Consider the following 24,455-nt stretch of genomic DNA (forward strand, 5'->3'; position numbering starts at 1 on the left):
GTTCATTGGAAATTTAGATCACGATGATTTTTAAGTTAGGTTGCTTGTTTTTTTTTCTTGTTGAGTTGTAGAAGTTCTTTATATATTCTAATTATTGGACACATGGTTTATAAATCTTTTCTACTATTTTGTGGGCCAAGTATGAATCTTTTCTGGTGCTTTTCACTTTTTCATTTGAGTTTTTTTTTAATTTGAGTTTCTATCTGGTATTTCCTCTCAGCCTGAAAGATTTAGTTTGTTAGGCCCACCTACTTGCTACCCATCCTTTCAGTTTTTGTTTATCTGAGAATTAGTTCATCGACTTTACTTTTTGTTTTGTTTTTGGTGCCGGTCCTGGGGCTTAAGCTCCTGAGGTCTGTCCCTGAGCTTCATTTTGCTCAAGACTAGTGCTCTACCACTTGAGCTACAGTGCTTTTTATGGCTTTTTCTGAGTAGTTTATTGGAGATAGAGTCACGGATTTTTCTGCATAGGCTAGCATTTAACCGCAATCCTTAGATACAAACATGAGCCACAAGTGTCTAGTGCACCTTGCTTTTAAAGGATAATTGTGCTAGATACAGAATTCTGAAGTGGAAATTTTTTATGCTCTTTTTTGGTGTGTGTGCCATTATTGGGGCTTGAACTCAGAGCCTCGTGCCCTGACTTAGCCTTTTCACTCATGTCTGGGTCTTTGCCGCTTGAGCCACACCTGCAGATCAGGCATTTGTTTTCTATTAGCAATTTAAATGTACCATCTCACCACCTTTGATTTTCCTTGATTATAATAAGGATTTGTTGTTTTATTGTTCCCCTGTATGAGATACATCATCATTTCTCTCATTGTGTTTTGAAATTTTTCTCTGGTTGACTTTTATCAGTTTGATTTTTTTAGATGTGTTTATATATGCATTTTCATTTATCCTGTGCTGGGGTTCACTGAACTGCTTGGACCTGTGGATTTGTTGAGTCTTTTGAGTCACTGTCTTTACATTTCAGTTGATTATCATAGTTTCCTTTACCTCTTCAACATGTTTAAAATTCCTGTGAAATTGTTTTGAAATCCAAGAAGTGGGCCCGGTTAGAGGTAGTTTCTATTAGCAGTTCTTTTCACACTATTGTTTTCCTGTCTGAACACTGTAGGTTACCTAATTGAGGAATTCTGGATTCTGATTTTTAATCTTCACAGTGTTGGCCTTTTTTCTCTTTGGTAACTTGCTGGTGCTAAGTCTGTGTTTCTGTCTTGGCGGTGGTATGTAGCTAATGTCTCCACTTTTTGTTGGTGTGTTTGTATCTCTCTGGCTTTTCCAGATTGGCCTGTTGTCTGCCTGACTTAGTGGCAGAGGTTGGTTAGAGGTTCTGCCATACCAGTTAAGTCCTGTGAATTCAGAAACTGACATTTCAGGCAGCCTTTACTTTCTGTCAACCACTTCACCCCAGTGTGTGGGTACCATGGCCTTGGGGACAACGAGAGATAGGAGCTCCTGCACATCCACACAGCCATGCAGGCAGCCAGGGGTGCATGGAGAGCTCATAAAGCCTCAGTCACGGGTCACCTGCAGTTAAATTGCTGGTTCTCCAGCAGTAGCAAAACTGTATGGTACTGGTTGGAGCTCTCCCACTTAGAATTCATCCAGGCCAGTGTATGTATGCATATATGTATATATGCAGGAGTGTATGCTTTTCTTTTCTTGTGTCTTCTCAATCCAGTTATTGAAGCAAAGCTGCTAAAACCGCTATGCTGACCATATCAGACAGCAGCCATTAGCACTTGCTGGTATTTTCAAAACTTTAATACTTGTCATTCTTCACCTTACAAGTATCAATAGAGATCCTGAACTGAAGAAGTAACAGTTAAAAAAAAAAAGAATGTTGGGGCTGAATGCCAAGTGGTACATGCCTGCAACTCTACCTATTCAGGAGGCTGAGATCTGGAGGCTCAAAGTCCCAAGCCATCCCAGGCAGAAAAGTTCAGGAAACTCCCATCTCCAATTGACCAGCAAAACGTGTGGTTCAGGTAGAACACCATTTGTGAGCGAGAAAGCTGAGCAAGAATGTGAGGGCCTGAGTTTAAGTCCCAGTACCAGCATATACACACACACTCATATACACAATTAAACTAAAAGGTAAAATAAAAATAAAGAACAAGAAATGGAAATTGATTTTTTTCCTCTTCAGGAAGAAAATTTTTTCTAGTAGGTTATTTAAGTGAATTTATTTCTTTTGACTTTAAATAATGAATACGCCAGATTGAATTACATTCGTTTTAATATATCTCATATCAAGTCATTTGTTGTTTTGTTATGTATTGTTCTAAAACAAGTTGGTAATACTTAATAGCATCAGAATTCTTCTTAGATTTGTGACAGTCACACAGATGTTTTGATTGAGAGATATTCCTCTAATGCTGCTATCTGACAGTGGCATTTCTAAATCTGTAAAGCTAAGCATTGACTAAGCCATTTCTCAATAATCCTAGCTGTATTAAGGCCCAGTTGCCTGACCTAAAACAGTCTAGTGAAATGATACTTGTTCTGAAAATGTATTAGTAAATTAAAAGAATCTGGGTAGTGTTTCTCTTCTAATTCTCTCCTATGTGTTCATTAGGCACCATTTGTTTCCAAAACAGAAGCACTCAAATAGAATTCTGAATAATTAACAAAATTATTCAGAAGCCTGAAGTGCTTCTAGATCTACTATCTACTAAAATTTAAACTTTGGTAAATGAGGCTGTATTATTTCACTATCAATTGTAGTTTCATTTAGTTTAATATGACTGGAGGCTTCAGACCAAACAAAATGTCAGGAGATGATCATATCACTTGAACAATGCAAAATATATTTGTACAGACTTGGGAAGCTATCTCTTGATGCTTAAACCAAAGGATCAGAATTCTATTTGATTTCTCTTTGGCTATAAATTTCTTAAAATCTATAGCATCCATTAAATACAATGCTTAGAAATCTTTACTAGTTCATTGTGAGCTAAGTGCAAATGTAATTTCTATTCTAGTTCTTTTCTAACCTCAGCCTCCTGAGTAGCTAGGATTGCAGGTGTGAGCCACTGCACGCAGCTTTGAGAAGTATTTTTGAAACTTTAGATATGTTATTGGCTTCTGTAGCTTTAATGATAAAAAAAGAAAGCAACCATAGTATGTAAATTTTTATTTGCTTAGAGTACTCTGTTACTGTTTATTTATACCAGCAATACCCATTCTAATAGAGTTCTGAACATGAAAGCTTATTTGTGAGTTGTCAGTAGTTCTTGATTCTTCAGTCACTTGAAAGAGGAATGGTATATATGTGGGGGAAACTTGTCATTAGAAACAGAAAAACATAAAAAAGAATCAAGTCTATTTTGAAGTTTTTGGTGGCTGTTAAGCAGCAATAAAAATAATAGTTTTGTAAGAGATAATGACAGCTTTCTTAACAAAAATACTTGAAATATTTAACATGTTTACAAGATGATAGAATGTTTACAGTGGAGATAACAAAAAATTTTATGGCTAGGCACTGGTGACTCAAGCCTGTAATCTTAGCTACTCAGGAAGCTGAGATCTGAGGACTGAGGTTCAAAGCCAGCCTGGTCAGGAACGTCTGACTCTTTAATTAACAATAAGGAAAAAAAACAACTAGAAGTGGTCGATTGCTAGCCTTGAGCAAAAAACCTTTAGGCCCTGAGTTTAAGCCCCAGAAAACACACACATACAAACAGAAAATTCTTAGAATTGGTAATTATGTATTTGGTATGATTTGGGAACCAATCTAATCAGGAAGGTAGGTTTAAAAGTTTGAGAGGGATTAAGCAGATGGTTTGTGGGTGAGTCTTAAAGCACACATGATCACATGGGGAGAGGCAGGACCCTAGGTCAAGTACAGTCACCAAGTCAGGGTTAGATGATTAAATATTTGATAGTTGCAACTCTTTTTTTTTTTTTTTTGCTTATGTGGTGCTGAGGAATCGAACCCAGGGCCTCAGGCATGCAAGGCAAGCGCTCTACCACTGAGCCACCTTCCCAGCCCAATAGTTGGAACTCTTTTGACATAAACATGGATGATTTAGGAATTAGATGCCTACTCTTTAATGTGAAATATATAGAATTTCTTTAACATAGCTAAAGAATATATTTATATCATTCTTTTTTTATAGCATATGTATGTATGCATATCTGTGTGTGTGTATGGTCTATATCAGAGTAGATATAGCTTTTGGTTTTGAGACAGGATCTTTGTGTTTTTCTGTGTGATTCAGGCTGATCTTGAACTTGGGATTCTCTGTGCATCCTTATTTATTTATTTAATTTTTGTGATAGTACTGGGTTTGAACTCAGAGCCTCATGCTCTTCCTTGTTTTGCTTGTTTTTATGATCAAAGCTGATGCTCTGCCATTTGAGCCACAGCTCCACTCTTGCTACTCTACCTCCCTAGCGCTGGAATTACACATGTGTAATATTTCAATCTTTTGATTCAAGAAGTAGAAAAAATATGAAGTTCACACTTTTTTCCTTTCTTTTTCTTTTTTCCTATTCCTTTATCTCCCCATTTGGGCTCAACTCAGGGCCATGTGTACATCCTCTGCTACTGAGCTACAGCCCTTCCCTGTTTTTTTTTTTTTGTAAGGGGGGGGGGTCTGGTTGTGGGACCTGAATTCTGGGCCTGGGCGCTGTCCCTCAGCTCTTCAGCTCAAGGCTAGCACTCTACCACTTGAGCCACAGCACCACTTCCGGCTTTTTATTTTTTGCTTATGTGGTTTTGAGGAATCGAACACAGGGACTCATGCATGCAAGGCAAGTGGCTCTACCACTGAGCCACCTTCCCAGCCCCATCTTCCCTGTTTTTTAGTAGACTGTGAGGTTAATATCAGTCCTTCCTCCATTTGCCTTCTAGCCTGTGGGATGGGGAGAGAAAGGAAGGGAATGGAAGGGAAGGCAGGAAGAGAGAGTATAGGAAGGGAAGGGAGTGGAAAGAAGGGAGACATCTTGAGTTAGAGCTACCAGCTGGGTTCTTTGGTGATCATCAGGACTGATGACAGTATTCTGGGTTTCTCCACTTCTGTGGTTGTGACAATATTGTGTTTCCTCATTTTTCTGAAGTTGGCTGTGATCATGGCACTTATAAAGTGACATATGTTCCTTTTGCCACTTCCTGGTAGAAACTTTGGGAGTTAGTGAGCAGTTTGCCCTTCCTTCAGGGCCTTGTGGCTTTCCAGATTGTGGAGGCCCTGTCAGTCGGCAGTCCTCAGTGACAGCCACAGAGAACAAAGTACCCACTGTCCTGAGATGGACATACCTTATTTCTTGTGAGCAAGAAATAAACTGATGCTGTTTCTAGTTACTGAGATTTGAGGCTATGTCCTGCCATAAAGCTAGTCTAACCTGCCATACAGTGTCTGCGTGTCCAACCAAAATAATGATTTTTTTTCTGCCACATAATGTTAACTTTTACTGTGTGCCAGTGATCCCTGGGAGTACTACAGGGTAGTAAGGGCTCTCTTTCCTAAGTAATCTTTGTCCAACTGTCTGCCAACTATTTAGGGTGTGCCATCACTGTGACACTATCTTCTTTTCTGGTCTTCATGCAGCTGGGTGCTCCTCCCTCCTCTGTGTTCCCACGGTACTTTGTATGTCAGTACTGTGATCTTCCATGTCTGTTGCATATTGCTTATAATGTATAACAAAAGAATATATGGAATCCCATTCTTACACATTTATAAATTTGTACATCATTTCTTTATTCTTTGTCACCCATGCATTTCAAGGAAAAAAAATATATATACTGGGGTTTGAACTCAGGGCCTCACACTCATTCAGCAGCCATGCCTGTAGCTTGACTTAATTGCTCATTATTGTGGAGATGGAGACATATATTTTTCTGCTTGGACTGGCCTTGTACTTGACCCCCTCAAGGTCTCAGTCTCCTGAAAGCTAAGATTATAAGCATAAGGTATTGGAAGCTAGCAGATTCATAAAGAATAAAATTAGATCTTTTGCTTGAACATGATTTGAGATCAAAATGTGAACCTGTTTATCTGGGGCATGTTCTCCAAATGTCTCTGCTCTGTGAATTCAAGCTTGAGATCATTACTAGTATATGAGAATAACATACACCAAATGACCAGAGCGGAAAGGTGAATGATGGGGAAGGGGGCACCCGTCACTGTGCATCTTCCTTCACTTACCTGTAATTGCTATATTTTATACCATTGTTTCCCAATCTTTTCATTATCGAGCTTCTCCTCTCCTTGTAGACTTCCCTCCCTCAATGAGATCTTATTGCATAGATATAATCTATCTACCTATCATCTATCATACATAAATACATATACATACATATGTATGTGTGTGTTCAATATATATTTGTGCTTTATTAAAAAGAATCAGGACTGGGAGGGTGGCTCAGTGGTAGAATGCTTGCCTTGCATGCATGAGGCCCTGATTTCAATTCCACAGCACCACATAAGCAGAAAAAGCTGGAAGTGGTGCTGTGGCTCAAGTGGTCGAGTGCTAGCCTTGAGCTGAAGAGCTGAAGGACAGCACCCAGGCCCAGAGTTCATGCCCATGACTGACTAAATAAATAAATAAGATTCTATTTTTTGCTTTAAGAACCATTTTTTCCTGGGTTGAGGCAAATGTCTCAAACTGGTATTTATTAAAGGAAATTTTCTTTCCTTTTGTAGGAAGGTATTTTTACTTCAGTAAGCCAAGTTTAACTGTATTGAGCCAGAACTCTGTTGTCTGATAAACCTGTGCTTTTATAATTGCTTATTTTAAGCTGATTATTATTGAAATAAGTATGCTAGAAACCTTTGTGTATTGAGAACATGGACAGTTGACTTCTGTATCTTGTATAGAGTATTTTCTTTTTCTAGACTGAAGGTCTCCAAACCACACAACACAGTCCTTCTGTATAGGCCAGATTTGTCTTTGGTTCTTCCAGTAAATATTTATGGAGGACAAACTGTGTGCATTTCTGTGTCAGAGCTGAGTACCCAGTGTTTCATGCAGCTCTTCATTCCTTATTAGTCAGGATGCCAATATGGTTTGTATATTGGTGTTTAATAAAGAGTTGTTTTGAGAGTACTTAATTTCAAGCATCAGCAACAAAGTGAAGCCAAGTCTTGGTGAAAATGTTGAGAACTGGTATAGCCTTTGTTTCTAGTGTATGAAAAGACTGAAGGCCAAGTTCTACAAGACAGTCAGTGTAGTTCTTGTGTTCCCATTTGTTCTGAGTCTGTGGCAGTTGTCTGGCTATCTCAGTGCACAGTCCTCTGCAGTGTAGGGATCTGCTTTAATCCTTAGACTGTGCTCAACAACCAATATGGTATTCACTTATATATATGCTATATATATATTTATATATGCTATGACAGAAAAAATTGAGTGTAAAGTTTGAAAAACAAAGCCCACTTCTCACTACTGTTGAATTGCCAAAGAATAAAATAAATAGTTCCATGCTAAATTTCAGAGTGCTTAAAAAGGACAAGGCAAATAGATACATTTCAGAAAAAATACAAGATGCAATGCAAGTTATGTGGATACCTTGGTTTGATTTGTCATCCAGACATAGAGCCTGTCATTCATTTATATATTGCATAAATATTCACTGAGTTTCTAATCTCTGGACCAGGCCTTTCAGTGAGTAGACAGAGGCACTTAATCTCACTAATTTTTTAAATATTAAATTTTATTTTATTGTAAAGATGCTGTACAGAGGGGTTTCAGTTGCATTTGTAAGGTAATGAGTACATTTCTTGTCGAGCATTGTTACCTCCTTTGTTTATCTCCTACTGTCCGTTCCTTCCCCACTTCCCTCACTCACTCTTTTTTTGTTGGTCATGGGGCTTGAACTCTGGGCCCGGGCACTGTCTCTCAGCTCTTAAGCTCAAGGCTAGTGCTCTACCACTTGAGCCACTGCGCCACTTCCTACCCCTCACTTCTTGAACAAATAATGTAAGACATTTTAACCCACAGCAGTCTCTTCTTGCCTGCCTGCCTGCCTTTCTCCCTTCCTTTCTCCCTTCCTCCCTCCCTCCCTTCCTCTCTTTCTTGTTTCCTCTTTCTCTCCTTCCATCCATTCATGTTTAGCCAGTTATTGTCTTCATTGTCTTCATTCTTAAAGACTTCATAAGCTTATTTGTTCATTATTCATTCAAATGTGCATTACATCAAGAAATGTACCATGTTGGTTCAGGTACAATATAAAAATAAAGAGGAAAACACAGATAGTCCCAGTTTGGAGAGCCAAACAGATTGTACAGTATGGTCAGTAATAGCAGTGAGCTCCTGTGCTGTGTTGGGGGAGACCAGACGATGAGCACAGGAGTGGAGGCTTCTAAATTAGCTGTGTAGGGAGAGGACGAAATCAAGATGTGACATTGTTTACGGTGCTTGGGATAGAACTCAGGGCCTCAGAGGTGAGGCAAGCTCTGCACCACTGAACTATCTCCCAACCCATGATATGATTGTTGATCTGGCCTTTTAGTGGGAGCTGGAGGGAAGGGATAGTTCCAGTTAGAGGAAACTGTTAAGTTACTATAAGGAGCTAAAGGTACCTTTTACAAAATTGCAGTGTTTGCTTTTGAATTGGCTGTAAGAAGTGAGTTCTAAAGTGATGAACCAAGTGAAACAGGAATGCCAAGAAGTATTTATAGTGTTGTACAAATAGTGTGTAGTGAACAAGATAGCCCACACATACTATTCCATCAGTTTTAAGTAGTAAATACAAAATTGATAAGCAATTTAGAATTTAATAGTCTTCCCCCATTTATGCTTAGTTAGGATTTAGTGGTTAGCAGATTATAAATCAAGAGAATTAGGATGTTCTGTGAGATCAACACTGACATGAGATCAATACAATGTAAGATCAATATTAATGTGTCAGATGATATGGATAGAAAGTGTATGAGTCCCCATTTCAATGAAAAGCTATCCTACCTACCAGGAAGCCTAGCCCTGGTTGGTCACATATAAGGCGAGCTCAGACAGGAAATAGGACTCTTATCTCAAAAAAAACAAGAAAAACCAAGTTTGGAGGTATGGTTCAAAGAGTACTTGCTTGGCAAGCATCTAGCCCTGAGTTCAACCTCAGTACTGCTTAAAGAAACCTCCAAGTATTCTATTATCTACTATGCTAACTTGTCTTGTGTTGATTTGTGAACTAGGCCACTTCGATGCGCTTCATAATCATACTTATGTCACCTACATTTGGTTTAATTCTCTACTGCCTTTGTCTGAAAGTCTGAATTTGTGAATGTGGAGCCCCCATTTTCTTTTTGTGCTGGGTCCTACCAAATTATGTAGCAGCCCTGCCTATTCAGTTAGTGGAGACAGGAAGCTAAGGAGAAGTAGATGTCCTTGTGCCCTCTGGAGAGTAGCAGCCAACCAATTAAAGCATCCCAGCGCATTAGCAGGGCCATCTGTAGTCTGTGTGTGTGGATACCTCAGGCTGGCCAGCCTAATGTCATGTGACATTCCATTTATTTGACAGACTCTGTAGCTTCCCAGATCCTGTTCTCCAAACAGCCTTTTAATTGTGATTTGGCTCTTCTGTGGTCTTCCTACAGGGAGAGAACTGGCTGGTCATGCTGACTCCATGCTGCTTCAAGAAGTTAGCTACTAATGTGACATTCTGGTTAGCTATCTCAGTGAGGATCTTTAATGGGGGGTTCCCATGACAGGTCTGCTTCTGCTGGATTTCTGATGCTCAAGGCTGAAGTCCAGGCATTGTGTTGATAAATTCATCAAGCATGCAAGTGAATAACAGTGATTGAGAGGAAGGACTTTGGAGGCAAGACAGTCCTAAGTTTGCATATCAGTCTGTTCCTTATCAAGATGTACAATCCTCCCTCCCCCACAGTGTAACCCCCGCTTTCACTATATTTGATGTCAGTATAACATGTGGAGGAGATGGGGACAAACAAGTCGTTTAAGGATTCAGGTGGACCTGTTGCAACAATGAGAAGTACAAAATGTCATGTCAAAACCAGCTTTACAATGTCGGGGGGGGGGGGGGGGGGGAGGGGGGAGGCTGGGAAGGGAGGTGAAGGGTAAACAAAGGAGGAGGCTGCAATGCTTGGTAAGAAATGTATGCATTATCCTGACCATGTAATTGTAACCCCTCTGTACAGTATGTTCTCAAATAAAATAAAATTAAATTAAAAAAAAATTTTTTTTGTTACTGTATCTCATAACTTAAAATATGGTCTTCAAAACTTACTGTTCAGGGTGAGGGGAGGAGCCTGGGAAAGAAGGGAAAGTAGGAAAAATACAAAGGAGGGGGTAACAATGTTCGACAAGAAATGTACTCATTACCTTACTCATGTAACTGTAACCCTGTACAGCATCTTTACAAGAAAATAAATTTTTTTTTCTTTTTTTTCTTTTTTTTTTTTTTTAAATTTTATTTTATTTTATTTGAGAACATACTGTACAGAGGGGTTACAATTACATAGTCAGGATAATGCATACATTTCTTACCAAGCATTGCAGCCTCCTCCTTTGTTTACCCTTCACCTCCCTTCCCAGCCTCCCCCCTCCCCCCCAAGAAAATAAAATTTAAAGAAAAAAAAAAAAGATGTACAATCCTGACCTTTCTGTGCCTAGTCCTTCATCTTTTAAATGGGGTTGAATAAAGTAATATAAAAGATTGACATTTGGGACCAGATAATGCTTTGTTTAGTACAGGGATGCCTGAGGATTATACTGTTTATTAAAGGATGCTTAGCAGCATCCCTAACCTGAACCCCATGGAAGCCAGTAGCTGCTCCCCTAGCCCCAGTAAAAACAATCAGTGTTTCCAGACATTGTCAGAGCTCTGCTGTGGAGGATGAAGTGGAGGATGAAGTAGGTCCTGGTTAAGAACAGTGGGTACAGGTGAATAAAGAAGAAGGCAGATGTAGGTTTTGTGTTAGCTCTGGTACTAATGGTGAGGATAGTTACCATCCTGAGACTCCCATAAGTCATTCATCAGCCTTGCAACCATCCAGTTCTTTCCATTTTTATGCATAAATAAGTCTCTTATGGACACAGACTAAAAGTAAAAAAAAAAAAAAAAATCATACCTTCAAAAAAACAGGAAAGAGCCAGGCACTGGTGTCTCACGCCTGTAATCCTAGTTACTCAGGAGGCTGAGATCTGAGGATCCTGGTTCAAAGCCAGCCAGGGCTGGAAAGTCTGTGAGACTCTTATCTCCAATTATCTACCAGAAAACGGGAAGTATGGCTCAAGTGGTAGAGTGCTGGCCTTGAGCTGAAGAGCACAGGGACAGGGCCCCACAACTGACTCAAAAAAAAACAAAAAACTGAGAAAAGAAACAATTCTTGGGATTAGCAAGTGAGAAAATGGTGTCTGAGCTCACAGTAGTGACAGTAATGTGATTATTAATGTTGAGTAAACTGCATTGGAGCATTTCTTTCTTCAGTTCCTACCACTTGCAGTAAGCATAAGCAAACAGTAAAAAGCTTTGTAATAATTACTAAAAAGCAAATTGGATGAAAGGATGATGAATATTCCAACAGATAGTGTTAATTAAAAATTGATCAAAGTAAAAACAGAAACCAAAAACTTCACAGATAGGAACAAAAGAAAAAATATAATCAGTCTATAAACATGACCGTGGTTCAATTTTAATAAATTTTAAATCTTTGAATCTTTTCTTTTTAAATTGGTAAAGATTTTAAGCAATGCCATCCAACTCTTGGGTGTTATAGAAGCTTCTTTACACATTGGTTATGGGACAGTGGAGGCAAACACAAAGATGCATTACATTGAGCAGGAGAAAGCAAAATGCAATTGTCAGTGTCTTAAAATACCCTTTATATTCTCAGACGTTACTATATGAATGAGTTTTGGGGAGTAAATTGCTTTCTCTGGAATTTTAGGTTTTATACACTTTGACCCTCTTTCTGTTCATTAGTTTTTAAGGATATGTTCATTATAGTGTTTTATGAGTGAATGTTTACAGTGTCCATTTTTATATTTATAGTATGCGCAGAAGCTTATAATCCTGATGAAGAAGAAGATGATGCAGAGTCCAGGGTATGTAATTTACTGAAGAATCAATACTCTTGTGCTTTGTGAAGGAAATAATCACAGAGAAGATGTTAACAGGCATACAGGTTCACAGCAGAAACAGTGGAATTATTTTATCTATATCTTTTCATAAATTTTATCTCAGTCTGCTTGTACTTCAAGTTCTGTAGAACCATTTTTATCTAAGAAGCATCTCTGAATAAAAAGAAACAGGAGCATAGTGCTCACTGCAATTGCAGTTTTCTTTTTTTGCAGAGTATATTCTCGGACTCAAGAGTGTTTTCAGCTATCTTTTTTTATAGTTACAGTGTTATTTTTCTTACACAGTGTTATTTTTATTACATAGTAAAAAAATTTCTGGGAAAGACCCTCTGCTCCTATTAATGGATAACAACAGAAACTTACTCTGAAACAAACCTGACGATAAAATTATATCTGAAGAGTTAGCACAACAGTTAAGACTTTTTAAGTCTGTGTGTTTTGATATTTTCCACATTCACTGATTTCTTGGAAGCCCAGACTTTTACAAGAATTTGTCTAATATGATTTGATTTTGTTTTTAAGTTGTGTCTTTCAGGTTAGTTCTACTTTTATTTATTTAGTAAAAAGTAAACTGTGTCTGCAAACAGAAGATAGTAATGCAATTTTTTTTTAGTATATACTTTGTGAATGTCTTCTTTGTTTCTTTGACCTTAAAACAGAACCCAGGCTTGGAGACTTCAAGCCTGTAATACTAGTTACTTGGGAGGCAGAGATTAGGGATTGTAGTTCAAGGCCAACTCTGGCATAAACATTCAAGAGAGTCCATCTTGACCAAAGCTTGATGCTAGGCTGAAACAAAATGGCTTGGAGCAGTGGAACATTCCTGTCATCCCAATGACAAAGGGGAGCGCAAATAGGTTTTCAGCACAAGCTGGCCCAGGCATAAAGTGAGACCCAATTTTTTAATATAACCAATGCAAAAATGGGCTGGCTGAGCAGCTTAAGTGGTAGAACACCTGCTTAGTTAGTAAGGTGTTTAAACTCAGGCCCTGAGTTTACACCCCAGAGCCATCACACACACACACACACACACACACACACACACACACACACACACACACACACACAGCATAAACAAAAACCTCTGTATGTAGCTCTCATACACCCCAGAGCCATCACACACACACACACACACACACACACACACACACACACACACACACACACACAGCATAAACAAAAACCTCTGTATGTAGCTCTCAAAAAACACTTCAGTGAGATTGAATGTTAATAAAGAAAAGCATATAGCAGGTACATCATTCCATCATGAGACTTCCTGAGATAGGAGAATCTAATGGTAGGAAGATTGGGTGCCTTATAACTTGGATCTTTAAGGCTCATTTTGTCCCTGTGCCCATAGGAGTTCCCAACCCCAGGAATCATTTCTTATCAGTACAACTTAAATTATTTTGATGAAGCCCACAAATCCCAGCCTGGAAATAGTGTTGCTTTAAAAATCAAGAGATTTATCACTAATCTGTGATGTACTGTAAAGCCCCTTATGCAGTCTTAAACTCGACTTTTAGTATCATACACTTTATGCATCTGTCTGAAACATTCAAAGATTCCATACATTGATACAATCTCATAATTGAGATAAGTTTGATCAGGTAGTTCAAATTAGTTTCTAAAAAAATCTAACTTGTCCAGGCACCTGTGCTCACACCTATTATACTAGCTACTCAGGAGGATGAGATCTGAGGATTATGTATTGAAGCTAGCCCCAGTAGGAAAGACCGTGAGTCTCTTATCTCCAATTAGCCAGCAAAAAACTGGAAGTAAAAATGTGGTTCACATGGTTGAGTGCCAGTCTTGAGTAAAAAAGCTCAGGGATAGTGCCCAGGCCCTGAGTTCAAGCACCAGAACCGACATACAAAAACAAATGAATAATAAAGTAAGAGCACTTCACAGTACAGTTTGAATACAATATGCAGAGGGAGTTTAGCTACTGTTGAATGTATGAGAGTGAAGTGTTGGCTTATTCAAACTAATTGCTCACAGTTAAGGAGGTTATCCCAATTAAGATTCACTTGAGTGCATAGTAGAACCCAATCAAATGGAGATTAAACATAAGAAAGAAAATACTGGGGAGAGTTTATTGGGCAGATGCTTAGAGAACCAATTTGGAAAAGGTGAAGCTGTGGCAAGCAGGCACCTCTGCAGTCCTTCAGCTTCAGCAGCAGGAGTTCAGGACTTGAATGTTGTCTTTGGACAGCCCCTGGCTTCCATTCTCTCTATTGCTGTGTCTCTCAGTTCAAAATTCAGTTTTCCCAAGAGTTGCGGATAAACCCAGTGGTGATGAGAATTGAGCCATGGTTGGCAAATGAATGTGGCTACTCAAGAACACTAATAAACAAGGGGGTAGGCAGGCCTACAGGAGGATGTGGTTATGTGGTTGGGCATTTACTTAAAGACTGCCCACCCATACCTCTTTAAAGCTTTTTTTTTGTAATTCATATATTAATTGGATGGTTATGATTATAATAAAGTGCTCTAGTTTCTCATTTAGGTTGAATGTTCTTTTCTTTAGACATTAATAAAGACTATATATATTTTTTGTCTTAGAAACTAGAAGGCAATCTAAATTATAGCCCTTAGGATTTATTCAGTCTAGGCAGATAATTGGAAACTGTGAGGAAAATCTGTATTGTGTTTTGTAGATGACATAGCATTTAGATATTCAATATTATTTCTGGGATAATTACCAGATCCTCACATGTCTAGTATACATGGGTATTTATTTTCTGATATAAATTCAAAGAAAATATAACTACTTATGAGTCATTGTGGAAAACAGTAAGTTTTAGTTGGAATACTTTTAATAAGAATTTAAGGGTTGTATGTATCTAGCTTGCATAACCTGGGAGTGTTTAAGAGTGGGGTATGTATTATTTTCCACAGAATTTCTTTGGAAGCCTTCTGCATATCTGGCCAGTTGTACAGATGTGAGCAAGATGAACAAGTCCTAGGAGCTTAGAGTCTAGAGCAGTTATAAACAAAGTAAATCAATGGGCAATTAAAAATAGGAAATGCTAAAGATGCAGTGAAACAGGGTAAGAATTAAAATCCTAAACCACTGGAGCCCTGATTCTTCAGAGTAGTTCAAGGCCAGAAGGTCTGAGGAATCTTGCCAGCCTGCACAGTGTTTTTGGCTTGATCTGACCAATAGTGTGATGGCAGGAGTGGCTGGATTTGAATGGCTAAGTGCGGGTGGGAAAGGAAGAAATGGTGGGGATATATATGTGTGTATACATATATGCATATATACACATATGTATATATACACATACATATATATACACATATATATGTATACACATATATACATATATATACACATACACACACATATATATATATACATATATATGTGTATATGTGTATGTGTATATATACACACACACACACTCACATTTTATTGTAAAGGTGATGTGCAGAGGAGTTATAGTTACATAAGTAATAAGGTAATGAGTACATTTTTTTTCCAACAGTGTTACCCTGTCCCTTATTTTCTCCCACTTTCTCTCCTCCCCAACTCGCCTCCTCTCTTAAGTTGTAAAGTTCATTTCCAACATAATGTCTAGTGAGTCTGATCTGTTGCATTTTCACCCTTTCGTCACATGATTTCTGTGATTCCTCTTCCCTTCCCCAAATCAGATAACTTATTATATACAAAACAAAGGGCACCTACAGACATGATAGAGTCCATTGCATTTTGAAGCTGGAGAAGGGGGTGTTTGTTTTGTTTTTGTTTTTACAGTATTGAGGATGGACCTCAAGGCCTTGTACAATGCCCCCAGTCCTTTTGCTTTACTATGTTTTTCTTTTGCTTTACTATGTTTTTCTTGTAGAGTCTTACAGTTTTGCCTGGGGCCAGTCTGGGACTTAAGTTGATTATCCTACCTCCTCCTCCTCCTAGTAGCTGGGATTATAGGACTGTACCTTGTCTGACAGACTGGGGTGTTCTTTTTTTTTTTTTTTTTTTTTTATCATTATTATCTCTACTTTTTTTTTTTTGTGAAAATACCATAAGAGGGGTTACAATTACATGAGCAAGGTAATGAGTACATTTCTTATCAAGCATTGTTGCCTCCTCCTGTTTCCCCTTCCCATCCCCCCCCTCCACCAAAGTTGTAAAGTTTGTTTTTCGACATAATGACTTGTACATCTCATTGTTGCAATGGGTCCACCTGTATCCCTAGTTAAACAATTTGTTTTTTCCCTTCCCCTCCACAAATTATACCAAAAACAAATACAATGAAGGCAGGGGTTATACTGTGGGGGAGGGACATACAAAGCAACAAAGAAATCATCTTATAAATATGTTAGAAACAATTGCAAGAAAGAAAAAACATAAAAATATGGAACGCTTCACGAATTTGCATGTCATCCTTGAGCAGGGGCCATGCTAATCTTCTCTGTATTGTTCCAATTTTAGTATATGTGTTACCAAAGCAGATACTGGTTAAATCTTTTAAAAGATTGCTTTCAGGAGATGGGAAGGAGAAACAAAGGAGAGGCAACAATGCTTGATAAGAATGCTTGCCCCTGTAATTGTAACCCCTCTGTACGGTAATTTTACAATAAAAAATTTAAAAAAGAGAGATTACTTTCAACTCTATGAAGAATGGGTTGGACAATGTGAAAATAATCTTGTACAAATTTGTGTCACAAGATAACTCAGTCTTCTTCAAAGAACTGTATAAGTAAACTATATTAATTGTTTTTCTAATTCTCTTTCTTCAGGGGAGCCGGAGTTGCCAAACTTCGGTTGTGATTTTCTTTTAACTAAAATTCACTATTTTCAAAAAGTCAGTATTTTAGGTTTTGGGATTACAAAGTCTCTTACAGTTACTCAGCTCTGCTATTGTAGCTTAAAATTGGTCACAAAGCAAATAAATAAAATAACATGCCAGTGCTCCATTAAACTTTATTTGTAAGCTGAGCCCTGGTGGCTCACACATGTAATCCTGGCTACACAGGAGGTTGAGATCTGAGGATTTCGGTTCAAAGCCAGTCCATGAGACTCTTACCTCCATTAGCTGTCACAAAACCAGATATTGAGCTATGGCTTAAAGTGATAGAGCACTAGCCTTGACAGAAAAGCTTAGGAACAGCACCAGGCCCTGAGTTCAAGTTTTATTACTAACTTAAAAACAGCAACAAAACAAAGCACAGCTTTATTTGTAGATATCTTTAGCCTTCTCTTAGGCCAGAAAGACTCAAGAGTTTACAAGACACTCTTACAGAGGACATTCTGCAGTCTTCATCCTTCTGGAATAAAAGTTTGGTGAGACTATAGAATATTAGTTTCTGAGTTTACTCTAAAATGAGCAATTTATACCAGGCATGATAGCCCTTGCTTATAACTCCAGCACTCAAGGGATGGAGGCTGGAGGATTGAAGGCTGGCCTTCAGTCATATAGGGCTACATAACAAGACCCTGTGTGTGTGTGTGTGTGTGTGTGTGTGTGTGTGTGTGTGTGTGTGTGTGAGAGAGAGAGAGAGAGAGAGAGAGAATCCATGAACATCACTATCTTTCAGGATATACAGTTGCTCGCTGTCGTCTGGAAATTCCTTACACTCTGTGGGTACAATTATCTCCAATTCACACAAACATTTATTTAATATTAAGTAGAATATGCATTTAAGAATTTACTTGTTTCTAGAAAGTTAATTGAGTTTCAAAGGAAAGACCTACATCTTGAAGACTGTTGAATTTAGGAGAAAACGAATGAAGGCCATCTCTATAAATTTTCTGTGTGGCTGTTGTAATATATTGTCCTTTTGTACTTGTCCCTACTGGCTGTGAACTTTTCAGTCTCTTTAGCCAATCTTACATAATTTCATAATGAACTAGGGTGGGAGAGCTGTACTTAAACAGTGTGTGCCAGTGGCTTACACCTAGCTACTCAGGAGGCTGAGATTTGAGGTTCACAGTTTGAAGCTAGCCTGGGCAGGAAAGCTGGTGAGACTCCTATCTCCAGTTAATTAGAAAAAAAAGCTACAGTGGAGCTGTAGCCTAAGTAGTAAATCACCAGCCTAGAGTAAAAAAAAGCCAAGGTATTGGCTGGGAAGGTGGCACAGTGGTAGAGTGCTTGCCTTGCATGCATGAGGCCCCGGGTTTGATTCCTCAGCACCACATAAGCAGAAAAAGCCAGAAGTGGCGCTGTGGCTCAAGTAGTAGAGCTCTAGCCTTGAGCTGAAGAGCTGAGGGACAGCACCCAGAGTTCAGGCCCCAAGACTGACAAAAAAAAAAAAAAAAACACCCAAAAGCTAAGGTACAGTTTCTAGGCCCTGAGTTTATGTCACAGTACCAGGACAAAACAAAAACAAACACTCCCGGCCCCTACTTTCCAGTGCCGTGTTGATAAATGCAGCCAATCCAGTTCTATGTGATGTATGTTGGTCGTTGCAGACAATCCAGTGCTGTGTTGAGGGATGTGTACTGTCTCCTGACAAGCTGTATTACTTTCCCTATTGAGTAGGCTCATTGTCCTGTCACCTGAAGTGAATCTCAGGTGAATCTAAATGAACAAGAGCACTAACAGTTCTTTCTAGCATACCTGTTGCTTCTTAAACAATTTTGATTGGTATTAACTCCTTTTTTTCCCATGATTTTGTATCATTTTAGATTATACATCCCAAAACTGATGATCAAAGAAATAGATTGCAAGAGGCTTGCAAAGACATCTTGCTGTTTAAGAACCTGGATCCGGTAAGATAAATCTTGATAAGAGAAATTGTTTCTTCAGTACCAGGGTCAGGAGTCATGAAATGGTTTGAATTGATCCTCTTCCCAAGTTAATATCACTCTGGGATGGTTGCAGTGGCCTCAAGGTGGATGCCTGCTCATCTGTGTTGGCGCTGCAGGAGCAAAAGTGAGAGGGGTTCACACTGTGAAAGTCTGGAACCAAGAAAGCCTTTCTGGCTGTCTTGAATTAAGGTTACTTGCTCCACACATAGTCCTGATAAGACTGGCTAAGGAAAGGTTCAGAGCTTGCATTCTTCATACACTCCATAGACAAGTGCAGGAGCATTTATGGTATGTGGAGAAGGGCCTCTCTCAACAGAGAGACTGTATATTTGAGTGTGTAAAACCTCTATATTATACATACTTTTAAAGTAGAGAGTTTTGAAATCTCTTGCACTTGGTTAGGGTCTTTCTAGGGTGCTCTCAGTGAATAAGCTTGCTCTTCCAATTTGCAAAATCAACTCTGTTCTTTTTTTCCCCCCAAACTTCACATCATCTACCTTTCAGTTTGATGCCTTAGAGAAAAAAAGCATTAATTCAGTATCTACTTTTTTCTTTTACTTTTTTTGGTAGGAGGGCTTCTTAAAAAGGCAAGTTTTGAAAGATTAAAGGAAATGTTCGCCTAGCAAGTATGAAGCATTGAGATTAAAGGAAATGTTTGCCTAGCAAGTATGAAGCACTGAGACTCAACGTCAGCTGTGCTCTCAGAAACCACCAAAAACAAACACAAACACAAACCACCTAAAACAATACCATCCTCCATCCAGCTCAAGTCTGGTTAAGAGTTTTGGTGAACTCTAAGACATAATTAACCCTGTCACGGAGTGAGAGTTCAACTGTTCAGAGTGGCCCTGGCACTTTGGTCTTTGTCTGCCCAAGTGTATTCATTCAGTCCATTTATCCTGCATTTACTGAGTTCCATCACTGAACCAACAATGCTGGTGAATGTGAAGGAAACAAAGACCCAGTTCAGTGCTCTGAGTTCCGGTAGATGACATGTTCTCTAAGGCAAAGGCCATGTAAATATTTAATTCTTTTGTTCCAAATGCATGTTCTAAAATTTATCGAGTCTTCTACTTACAGGAAGGCTATTTTTTGACTAGGATTTTACATGGGAGAATTCCAGAAGTCACTAAAAAATTAAGGTAGCTTTCAGGTTTTACTTACCAGGGGATATTTGATGCAGATTCTGGCTTAGAAGGTCTGAGCGGAGTCTGGAAACTTGTGTTTCCTACACGTTCTCAGGTAATGTTGATGCTCCTAGCCTACAGCGTACTTCGATTACTAAGGACTAGAGCTAGGTGTGAAATGTTCAAGTTCAATATTTTGGTATTGCCATATGTCATTCTGTTTGCTACTTTTCTGTTCATTGAACTGGTATTTTCATGCTTCAGCAGTGACTAAGCAGTGATATTCTGGTTGTTTGTGTACACTAACTGTACAGAAACAGTCACTAATGATACTTTCCTGAGATCCTGCCTATTCTACTCTATCCTATAAAGTAAAATTGATTTTCCTTGTTATTTCGACTTTAACTTTTTTTAAAGTTAATTACTTTTTTCAGTTAATTGAACTCAGGGCCTCATACATGCGAGGCAGGCAACTCTACCACTTGCACTACATCACAGCACCTTTTTTCATGGGTGGTTTTCAGGGTAGGGCCAAGCTTCATACCTAGGCTAGCCTGAGCTACAGTCCTTCTACTTGTGTTTCTCCGAGTCCAGGATGACAAATGTGTGTCAGTACACACAGCCATTGTGTTTCCCTCCTAGCTGGGATAATAGATGTGTGCCACTACTCACAGCCATTGGTTGAGATATGGAGTCTTATGTACCTTTATTCTGGGCTGGCCTCAAGCTGCAGTTCCTTGATCTCTCTAAGCACTGTGAAATTATGACTGTGTTTCAAACTATTTTTTAAGAACATCTTTTTGTTAGTATAGTTTGGTAAGGAGCATCTTTACTGCATTAAAGTGCTTTACTTAAAGTGCATTACTGCATTTTTTTTACAAATATGATTTCTTTTAGACTTTTTTCACTGCTCTGTTCAAAATCTTCAAAGTATATTTTAAAAGCAAGGTCATATAGAGGACAAAAAAGGCCCCAGCTGGGTGCTGGGCATTCATGCCTATAATCCTAGTTATTCAGGAGGCTGAGATCTGAAGTTTGTGATTCAAAGCCAGCTCAGGCAAGAAAGCCCGTGAGACTCTTATCTCCAATTAACTACCAAAAGATGGAAGTGGAACTGTGGCTTTAGTTATAGAGCACTAGACTTGAGCAAAAAATGTTCAGTACGCAGTCCCTAAGTTCAAGCACCAGGACTAGCATACACACAGACACAGACACACACACACACACACACACACATAAATGTGTATTTTATAGAGAATGTTGTTTTATAGAGAAGCCACACAAATATAGTTAGGTATTTCTAAAGTGATAATTTTGTTTTTCTTTTTGTTATGAAATAGGCTTTTGCTATATAGGCTCAGACCAGCTCAAACTTGTGGTTCTCCTGTTTCAGCCTTCCAAGTGTTGAGATTATAGGTGTGTGCTATTATATTCAATGAAGATTAATTTTTGAATTTGAGATCAAACTAGCTTGATTTATTTATTTCCCTCTTCTCAAATTTATTACTTTGAATGAGAAATTTAGCCTAAAAATGTAAGATTGAATATTTTATAATAAGCATATATTTCCAGCAACCTTCTAGTGTGTGTGTGTGTGTGTGTTTGTGTGTGTGTGTGTGTAAACTCAAATGTATTTTAATTGAAGTATATATTCAACTCATACGATCTGTCGATCCTGTAACTTCTTTCCATTCAATTTCTTTACTGCCCCTAGTTTCAAAGCTTCTATAAGGTGTTTGGTGCCATCAAGGAGGTTAGATGTGACTCTTGCCCTTCTGGGACCTATACTTGGGTGAGACCCAAGCACACAGACAAAAGAATGTTGGTAATAGATGGTGACATGTGATCAGGATGCTGTAAGAGGATGAGTGTTGTCTTAAGCTACCCTGAAGATTCAGAAAGGTGGAGAGCCTGCTGAGCTGCACTTGAGAAAGTGAGAAGGAAAACATTGGGTTACAAAAAGTACAGAGAGTATTACCACTAGAGCCTAAGTGGACATCAGATGGCAAGGGAGTTAATGAGTGGATGCTGTTTTATGAAGGGCATTCTGAAGTGTTATCCTATAATATTGGACACATCCTTTAAGCAGTGGGCCCAACTGAAGAGTTTGAGCACAAAATTAACCTCGTATTCATCTAATATTCCCTTGGGTGGCAACATAGAGGGTAGAGTTAAAGAGCAGAGAGCAATGGAGGGCATGGACCAGTGAGGAAACTACGCTATGACCCAACATAAAGAAATAGGCTTGAAGTAGGGAAGGAAGAAAAGGGACAGACTGAAATGGTGTCAAAAAATAAACAGGATTAACAGAATTTGCTGGTTCCTGTAGTTGGAGCCTGACAGGCTAAGATGACTGTCGGTACGTGGTGGAATTACTGTGCAATAGCAAAAGTTGAGAGACACGTGAGAAAAAATAATTGATAATTAGAAGAATGACTTGGCTTTGCATTTACTCGTTCATCGGACTTTCCTGAAGTCATGGTTGAGCTTGAAAATACTGCATTTCCTGGACCTCGCAACATTTATCTGCAAAGGACTGTATATTTATATGTTGAACCACAGCATTTATAATTATTCATCTCTTTGAAGATATTCTTTTCATGAATATTTTAATGCTTAACTCTGTAGGCCATTTTGCTTCTGAAATATTTCTAATCTGAGGCTAAATGAAATAATTTTCCTGTGCTATATGACAGGTTCTCTCATTAGTGCAGAGTAAATTATTTCTTAACTGAGTCAGGCCTTTTATTGAGCTCAGTCTTGAATTTGCATTCTGTGGGAGAATTAGATGTGAATTTCCTACAGTAGTTGTCAGTCATTGTGCTAAACCTCTGCATATTAAATATTTCCTAGATTCTCTCCACTCTGTGCATGATTATGAGGAAATTATGTTTTTGATTGACTAGAACAGATAATCTGTCACATAGAGAAGTTCCAAAAGAAATAACTTTTTTCTTCATTTTTTTCAGAATTTTTCATAGAGACATGTATAAATTCTTTATCATTTAAAAGTTGTGCATTATGTATCTATTATAAAATGTACCCAATTCTAACTTAAACCAAAATTTGCTATAGTAATCTATCTTACATTTCTTTTTTCCCTAGTTCAACAGGTAGAGTCAGAATGAATCAATAAAGCAGATATTCCTCTCCTACCTGCCTTAAAAGAGTTGAAATAAGCATAGAAAGCAAAATAAAGTATTAATAAACTATGTAATCAACGTTCAGAATTTGACAGGTGACCATATGCTGCTTCAGCTGATGAACTCATTTGGGTAAAAGGGTCCCCATGAGGCCAATTAGCACCACATCAGAATAGCTGTGTTTTACTGGCACTCTGCTTCATCCTTAGCACTGGCTGCTGGCCCACAAACAGGTGCCAGAGCTCACCTAGCAACCCACAGAGGGGACAGAAACCACTTTCCTACAACCTTAAAGCCATTATTTGTCCAAGGCTTTCTTAGTCCATGTGAAGCTGCAAAATTATATCCTCTTCTCAAATTGTTTTTTTTAATTAAGAAGTTTTAATTAACATAGGAAAATTTTGCTAAAATTCAGAATGCACAAAAAATAGAGGAAATCTACCCTTTATCTCTGTCTCCCAGCAACCCCAGTTTCTCTCCACTGAGTTATGTTAATGCTATCATGTGCATTTTCCGGGGTTAAGGAATGAATAAACAAATGTGAATTCTCTTCTGAAATATAGCTGGTTAAATAGAATTTCCAGAGTCTCTCTAATAATTATTTTTATTAGTATCTTAAAAGTTTAGAGTGATAGCTTTTATGTGTTTTGGAGCGAAGCCATGAAACTACATTAATGTTTTGTGGTATAAACTGTTAAGATTATGTACATAATAGAGAAGCTCAAAATAACCAAAACAACATTGAAAAAAAGTGCAGGGCTGTAGTTCTTAAATTTCCCAGTTTAACAATTTACTGCATGGAGAGGAGTGGGCGAGAATGTTGAAAGTGGTGACATTGATCAAGACATTGTACTCATAACTGATTTGTTAAATGGCAACTCCTTTGTACAACTACTTAAAGATAATAAAAGTAAAGGCTCACTGTAAAGCCACAGTACTAAAAACTGTGTGGTTTTGGCTTAGGCTATAGAGAAATAAGGAGTTAGAATTGAGTTTAGAATGGATTAAAACCCTATCATTTAAGAGCTGAAATACTAAACTCTTAGAAGAAAACATAGAGCTAAGTCTTGATGATCTTGGATTTAGCAATGAATTCTTAGATACCCAAAGGGAATGATAAATTGGACTTTATATAAATAAAACATTTTTACATCATTAAATATACCTCCCCTAAAAAAAAAAAAAGAAGGAAAAAAAGACAAGACTACAGAATGGGAGATGTTAGCAAATCATATATATGGTAAGTGTCTAGTATCTAAGATATATAAATAATACAACGTCAAAAAAGACAAAATTAATTTATAAATTGGCAAAGTACTTGAATAGTTTTCTCCAAAGAACATATATGACCAACAAGCTGATGAAAATATTCTCAATATG

At 38.2% G+C, this 24,455-nt stretch overlaps 1 protein-coding gene and 1 non-coding gene across 2 annotated transcripts in view; one reads left to right on the forward strand and one right to left on the reverse strand.

Moving 5' to 3' along the window:
- Positions 1-24,455, forward strand: part of Prkar2b (protein kinase cAMP-dependent type II regulatory subunit beta) — an 85,372-nt gene that overhangs the window by 37,264 nt on the left and 23,653 nt on the right. The window contains exons 3-4 of the mRNA XM_042684728.1: positions 11,960-12,012; positions 18,683-18,766. Of these exons, the coding sequence (XP_042540662.1) occupies positions 11,960-12,012; positions 18,683-18,766 (137 nt within the window). The remainder of the gene's footprint in view (positions 1-11,959; positions 12,013-18,682; positions 18,767-24,455) is intronic.
- LOC122111967 lies at positions 16,404-16,510 on the reverse strand. Its single transcript, XR_006148065.1, has one exon. It is a non-coding gene; the product is annotated as a U6 spliceosomal RNA (small nuclear RNA).

The sequence above is a fragment of the Dipodomys spectabilis genome, unplaced genomic scaffold (assembly GCF_019054845.1).
Source record: "Dipodomys spectabilis isolate Male_0828 unplaced genomic scaffold, ASM1905484v1 ptg000089l, whole genome shotgun sequence".
In the NCBI taxonomy this organism is placed as follows: Eukaryota; Metazoa; Chordata; class Mammalia; order Rodentia; family Heteromyidae; genus Dipodomys; species Dipodomys spectabilis.